The 6,801-nt window shown below is 53.4% G+C and overlaps 1 protein-coding gene across 1 annotated transcript; it reads left to right on the top strand.

Moving 5' to 3' along the window:
* Window positions 1–1,699: 1,699 nt before the first annotated feature.
* On the top strand, window positions 1,700–6,600 carry MYC (MYC proto-oncogene, bHLH transcription factor). The gene is made up of 3 exons (XM_084619840.1): window positions 1,700–2,102; window positions 3,277–3,973; window positions 5,337–6,600. The coding sequence occupies exons 2-3, from the start codon at window positions 3,292–3,294 to the stop codon at window positions 5,879–5,881; spliced, it is 1,227 nt and encodes a 408-aa protein (XP_084475966.1). The 5' UTR covers window positions 1,700–2,102; window positions 3,277–3,291; the 3' UTR covers window positions 5,882–6,600.
* The last annotated feature ends 201 nt before the right edge of the window (window positions 6,601–6,801 follow it).

Here is a 6,801-nt window from a genome sequence, read left to right as displayed (position 1 = left end):
AAAGTCAGTAGTGGTGCAGCACTGAGTCCCTGCCTAAAAATTTGCATTTCCTGCAGCGAACCAGAGGCCTCTTTTTTTTTTTTTTTTTTTTTTTTGCAAGCTATAAGTGTAGCAGTTACACGTCACGACAACTGCATTTTAACCAGTAGGTGGGACAGCACTTTCCTCCCTAATTGCTTCCTCCAGGTTGGTTTGTGGGTGCATGGGAGGTAAAGTTTGTTAAGACGCAGGGGAAGCAGCTTAATCTGAGCAGCAGGGAAAGGACCCGGCTCGGCTGACCCTTTGAAGCCAGCTGCATTTTAAAGTGGTGCAAATCACTCTTAAGTGTTTGGTTTGTCTCTCCCTGGTTGGCTTCAAAAGGATCTCATGCCAGCAAGGTTAATACGTAAGAGACAAAACAGGAGAGAAAAAGCTTAACTAGGAGACAACTAGGTGCACCTGGGAAACAGGGAGGAGTGGGGGTGGCAAGTGTGAAATAAATGGCATGTTGGAAATCCCAGGTGTTGGGAATAGCTGGGCAGTTAGCGCATCAGTAGCAAAGAATAAAGGAGCCGAGAGCAGGCGGGGATTTTTGCGTGGTACAAAAAGGAAAGAGTTAACGGTTTCCCCTCCTTCCCTTCACCTGGGGGATGTACCTGGCGGAGCCGCCCGCTGGGACAAAGGCAAGCTGAGCCTGGATCCCTTTCCCTCTTTGCAATCTCCACTGGGAAAGCTTTGCACCTGAGTTTGTCATTGGGGCGGATCCAGCTGGTTTATTAAGGGCTCACTATTTTTTTTCCCCAGAGTGGGAGATAAATTCAAATAAAAAAGGACATAGAGGCAGAGGCGGCGGCGGGGACCAGATTGCAGAGTTTTTGTCTCTTGCCCCTCTGGTTGAATTTGCTCCGTCGAGTACTAACCTCTCCCCGCCAAAGCCGGTAACCTCCTGCTTTTTAACCCTTCTTTGCACGCGCTAGGAAATGCATGCAGGGGACAACAACCTGGGGAGACGTGGTAGAGATACCGGGGCAATAAACGCCCCTTCTGCTCTGATCACATTTTAATTCTTCCCCTCGTTTACGTTTTCCTATTTGCTTTTTGCACTAGCCCCTTTTCTAGTTGCCCTGCACCGTTCCTCTCAGTGCACCCCTGGGGAGCGACGCCTTCCAAACATTTACAGCCTTTGCCATTTCGCTGCTTTGTTAAACAATCAATGGTTCCTGCCTCTTGGGATGAAAGCTGGGGAGGCGTTGCGCGACGCCGGCTTGCAAAATGGAGAGGAGAAAAAAAAAAAAAAAACAGTAAACATCGCTGCAACCCAAGGATCAGCGGCGGCAAAGCTGGTCACCCAGCGTTGCACGAGGCTGGGTTGTATTTTCTGGTGCATGGGTGGAAAGGAGGTCGGGGCAATGTCCGGTGAGCAGGAGCGATCGCAGCGGCCACGTTAATTCATCTCTCGTGTTCTTTACTATGTTTACTTCCGTTTCTCTCGCTCCTCGTAGCGCCTGTTCAAACGCAGCCTGTCCCCCAAGCCCCTTTCCCCGCTCGCGAGGCTGGCCGCCCCGCCTCTTCGCTTGACACGCGCTGCGGAGGGAAAGAAAATAGTCCTCGTAATGCGTCGATCCCACCCCCTCGCGCGCGAGCCCACCCCGCCCGCCCGCTCGTCCGTACCCTCTTCGCTTTGGCGGGAAAAGGCGGAGCCCTCTATAAAAGCCGCTGTGCGGGGAGCCAGCCTGCTCTGTGCAGTGGCGAAAGGGAGGGAGACGGGCTCGCGCGGTAGCAGCCGCCGCCGCCTCCCCGTCAAGCGCCCCCTCCCCTCTCACGCCGGCCGGCCGGCGCTTGAAAGTAGCGCGAGCGAAGTTCAGCCTGTCCCGGACCCGGCGGCGCTGCCTTGGGACTTACAATTCCGCGCGCGAGGGGCTGGGGCTGGGGCGGACGGCCGGCCGCCCGCCGGGAAAGGCGCTTCTCCCCGCCGCCCGCTGCTCTTGGGGGATAATTATTGCGGGACTGGCGGCGGTGGTTTTTTTCCCCCTTCACTTTTTTTTTTTTTCCTTCTCTTTTTTGCACCGTCTTTAATCCGTCCCCTCCCGCTGCATTTCCGAGCCGGTGCATCGGAGGAACCGGTGAGTTTGCAGAGACGGGTTCGCACCTTTGGTGGGTAGGGGTCTCCAGCGGGGGGGCCCCGTGTTCGCACCCTTCGGGGGCGGGGGGTGAGGCTAGGCGACCCCTTGGCAAAGCGCTGAGCTGGAGGGGCGGTTCAGCTGGGAAGCGTGTGTAGAGACGCAGTGACACAAGGTGTGGAGCCGCAGCCCGGAGCTGCAGCACGGGCAGCCTCTGTGTGTGTGTAAGGCGCGCTCTGCCTTCCTCAGCCATTGCACCGGGGTCTTTAAATCGGGCTTCTCCCCTGGCCTTTCAGCGCCCCCCCCGTCTTCCCCCCCGGCAGCCGCGGGCGGGGGAGAGGGGTGCCCTGAGGTCTGGTTTCGTAACCAGCCAGTGTCACGGCTGGGGGCTGGGCAGCCCAGTTTGCCTTGGTTCCCCCCTGCTCTGGAGTCCCGGGGGAGTGAGGCTGGGGCCAGCCGGGGAGCTGCCTGTCCTGGAGGCCGCTCTTAAGGCTGGAAGGGTTCGTTCCGCTTTTCCCCGGTTGCTGGCTCCGGCTCTTGACCTGCCGGGGACGTGGGGACGGTGCTGGGCAGAGGGGTCCCTGGCCGGGCGCTGCTCGCTTGCACCGCGCTCCAGCTGGGCTGAACAGGATCTGGGGGGCGGACCAGGAGCCGGCTCCCGCGGAAGGGACGGAGCGGAGCCGGCCAAGACGTGGGGCCGGGAGGGGAGGAGAAGGGGCGGAGAGGAGCGGAGCGAGAGGGAACCGGAGGCGGGCGGCGGCGGGGCAGGGGAGAGAATCCCGGGGAGCCCCTGTCGCTGGCGGGCGGGCGGCCGCGCTCAGTTCAGGTGGTTCCGGCTCTCAGGAGGCGCCGCAGCGCCCGGTGTCCAGCCCGGCGCGCCGCGGGTGCGGCCGGATGGGTCTCTTGCTTCCCCGTGTTGCACCGGAGCGAACTGCGGGCTGCTTGTGTGCCCCGTATGTCACCTATCGAGAGGAGGGCCGGTGGCTGCAGCCCGCTCCTGCGCCTTATTGGGGGGTGGGTGACCCCTTCTCCACCCTTTGTTGGGGGGGCTACACACCGTTTATTCGGGTTCTCCTTGGGGGGTGGAGGTGCACCCCGTGTTGCAGTGCCCCCCCACCGTGCACCCCGTTGTTACCCCGCAGCGCCCTGACCCGTGTCCCCCTCCCTTGGCCCCCAGGCACCAGCCGCCGCGATGCCGCTGACCTCGACCCTCCCCAGCAAGAACTACGATTACGACTACGACTCGGTGCAGCCCTACTTCTACTTCGAGGACGAGGAGGAGAACTTCTACCTGGCGGCGCAGCAGCGGGGCAGCGAGCTCCAGCCGCCCGCCCCCTCCGAGGACATCTGGAAGAAGTTCGAGCTGCTGCCCACGCCGCCCCTCTCGCCCAGCCGCCGCTCCAGCCTGGCCGCCGCCTACTTCCCCTCCACCGCCGACCAGCTGGAGATGGTGACCGAGCTGCTGGGGGGAGACATGGTGAACCAGAGCTTCATCTGCGACCCGGACGACGAGTCCTTCGTGAAATCCATCATCATCCAGGACTGCATGTGGAGCGGCTTCTCCGCCGCCGCCAAGCTGGAGAAGGTGGTGTCCGAGAAGCTGGCCTCCTACCAGGCGGCCCGCAGGGAGGGGGGCTCCGGCTCCCGGCTCTGCCCGCCGCCGCCGCCCTCGCAGCCGCCCAGCCTGGCCCCCTCCCCGGCCTCCGCCAGTACCTACCTGCACGACCTGGGCGCCGCCGCCGCCGACTGCATAGACCCCTCCGTGGTCTTCCCCTACCCGCTCAGTGAGAGATCCTCCAAGCCCGGCTCCCCTAGCTCCAGCCCGGCTTCCCTGCTGGGCGATGACACCCCGCCCACCACCAGCAGTGACTCGGGTGAGTATCAAGGCACCCTTCTTCTCTCGGCAGACTTCCCCACCGCCGAGCCAGACAGGGGGGCTTCCATGGGGAGATCGGCCCGGGCACAGCCTGGCCTCTTGGGGAGTCAGACAAGAAGGTAACTGGCCCTGCCAGGGAAGACGCCAGGGACTTCCCCTGCCAGGCCTTTTATAGCACCAGCTTCCCATTCAGATAACTTATCAAACAACGTTTGCCGGGCCCACGGTAAGCGCTGAACAATAGCTGCTCCCTCTGTGCGTTTTGGGGTGCACTCCTGTCTCCTGGATGTACCCTTTGTATACTGCTTTAAAATTTAACCACTCTATATGTACTAGATAACAACCCTCCTGGGTTTTGTTGGGTTGCCTTGTAACTTGCTCAGGGTGAATACTTTGGAAGGTTTAAAACATGAAGGGCTTGGGCAGGACGCACAGTTGGTTTCCTGCTGAAACTGGTGTGTGTAACTCCTCCCACCCTAAGGATTTCAGCCCCCCTATTGCATGTGCTTTTTTAAATGCCACGTTAGCAAGGCACGCTGAGAGAGACTCCGCGGGAATTAAATTTCCTGGGAAACCAGCCCATTGGGGTGGGGGGGGAGAGGGAGGGAGGTGTTAACTTTCATAACAGGCTCAGAGTCATTCCCCAAAGCTAGAATCTTATCCAATTGAATCTGCCCTCCGGTGACATTCATGGGATGGGAGGTACTAGTGAGAGTAGTTGAAGAGAAGTAAATGGGTCTGGGAAAGCTTTGTTGGCATGCTTATGTATCTTTCAAACAAAGTTTGAGAGACAAACCCATGTATAGTCAGGGACTGAGTTTGTCTGCAGACAAAGTTCATGGTTTTTTGTTTTTTTTTCCCTCCCCTGGATTACCCATGAATAATTGAGGGGGGGGGAGCTGCTGACGGTGCCCCTAAAAATATACAAGTGTTAAGTAAGCTTTGCTTTGGGGTCTTGCCAAAGACTCACTAAATATTTAAGGATGGCTTCCATGATTTGGGGGGGTGGGGTTAATTTTTGCAGGGGGAGGGAGGTTATGCTGTAACATCTGCTGTCAGCATTCAACTTCCCTGCTGTCTTCAGAATTACGTAACTCTTGCTATCTGGGAGGCAGGGTTTGGCAGTCTGGGATGCAGAGTTAAGAATTACAAAAGAGGAGTCTGTTCTTTTAACAGTACTTCTGTTGAATTTCTTAGAGAAAACATTTTTCAGGGAAGTGCAGATTTTAGAAGCAGATTACAAAATGTTTTTTTAAAAATGCCACCTTGTTCTCTATTATACAGCAAGGAACACTTACAAACTGTTTGTTTTTTAAATGTTCATACAAGTTGACTTACAATAGGGGTGTTTTTTCTTCCAGAGGAAGAACCAGAGGAAGATGAGGAAGAAATTGATGTTGTGACAACAAGTGAATCTGAATCAATCACACAACCAACAGAAGAGCACAGTAAGCCACCCCACAGCCCACTAGTTCTCAAGCGGTGTCATGTCCCCATCCATCAGCACAATTATGCTGCTCCTCCCTCCACCAAACTTGAGTATCCTTCAGCAAAAAGGATAAAGTTGGACAATGGTAGAGTTCTCAAACAAATCAGTAATAACCGAAAGTGCTCAAGTCCCCGCACATCAGACACAGAAGAAAACGACAAGAGGCGAACACACAACGTCTTGGAGCGCCAAAGGAGAAATGAGCTGAAGTTGAGTTTCTTTGCTTTGCGTGACCAAATACCTGAGGTAGCCAACAATGAAAAGGCACCCAAAGTTGTCATCCTTAAAAAAGCCACAGAATATGTTCTTTCTATTCAAACAGATGAACACAGACTGATTGCAGAGAAAGAACAGTTGAGGAAGCGGCGAGAACAGTTGAAACACAAACTTGAGCAGCTAAGGAACTCTTGTGCATAGATTAGAATAATCTAATCCAGACTGAAATAAAATAATATTTCTAATATTACTCATGAACTATGCCAGTTCGTAAAGTATGGAACCATTGCAATTGCATGCCGTTCAAAATAACTCGAGACTACACAACCTTGGCTGGATCTTGGAAAGGTTTAGCCATAACCTCAAAACTGCCTCATAATTAATACTTTGGGCATAAGGACAGATGGGACTTTTCTTCATGTTTGGGGATGAACTTTTCAATTTTGTTCTTCGAAAATTTTGTATTTAAGTCATTTTTCTTAAGACGATTCCAAAAAGTTGTCCTCAAATGGCTGTATATATTTACATACCTTATTGCTATGTCCATACCTTTAATAAAGTCTTTATAGACAAATGTTGCAACATTGATACTCAGCGGTTGTGGCAACTGGGTTTATACTTGTTTTGAACTTCTGTGCCAGAACATTTCACCGGTTTGTGCGTTTTATTTAAATACATTTTCTTTTAAAAATTGATTTTTATTTTGTTTTTAGATAAATAAATATTTGCCCAAAATATAATTAGTTAAACCATGTGTAAAGACTTTGCTTTTTCTTCCAGTATTGTCATCTACAGCTCACAGATTCGATGTCCTTGTAATAATGCTAGTAATCTGACATAACTCAAGGGTAAATTAAGATTGTAAAATTTGAATTATTTTTGTCTTAAATAAAATACATTTGGGGAAGTTGCCATATTAAGTCCTATAGCTACCAGTTGTCTACATTGACCAAGCAGGTAAAAGCAAGGTTTTTAACCTTGCCTCATTAAATGACTAGACCACTGCTTTTAGTGTGTGTTTAGCCTGCCAGTCCAGCTGTTGCCCTTTTCAGTATATCAAAAATACGAGTTTATGATGGTGGCTTGCAATGTGATCACCTTTCTATTAAGAACTAAACTAA

The sequence above is a fragment of the Lepidochelys olivacea genome (assembly GCF_965140295.1).
Source record: "Lepidochelys olivacea isolate rLepOli2 genome assembly, chromosome: 2".
NCBI classification, from domain to species: Eukaryota; Metazoa; Chordata; order Testudines; family Cheloniidae; genus Lepidochelys; species Lepidochelys olivacea.
The sequence above is the reverse complement of the archived record's forward strand: the minus strand, read 5'-3'. Positions and strand labels throughout refer to the sequence as shown.

Excerpts from the sequence above, each read along its gene's own strand:
- MYC (XM_084619840.1), top strand. The coding sequence starts at position 3,292 with ATGCCGCTGACCTCGACCCTCCCCAGCAAGAACTACGATTACGACTAC. Across the intron at positions 3,974-5,336 it reads CACCACCAGCAGTGACTCGG|AGGAAGAACCAGAGGAAGAT; the intron begins GTGAGTATCAAG and ends TTTTTCTTCCAG.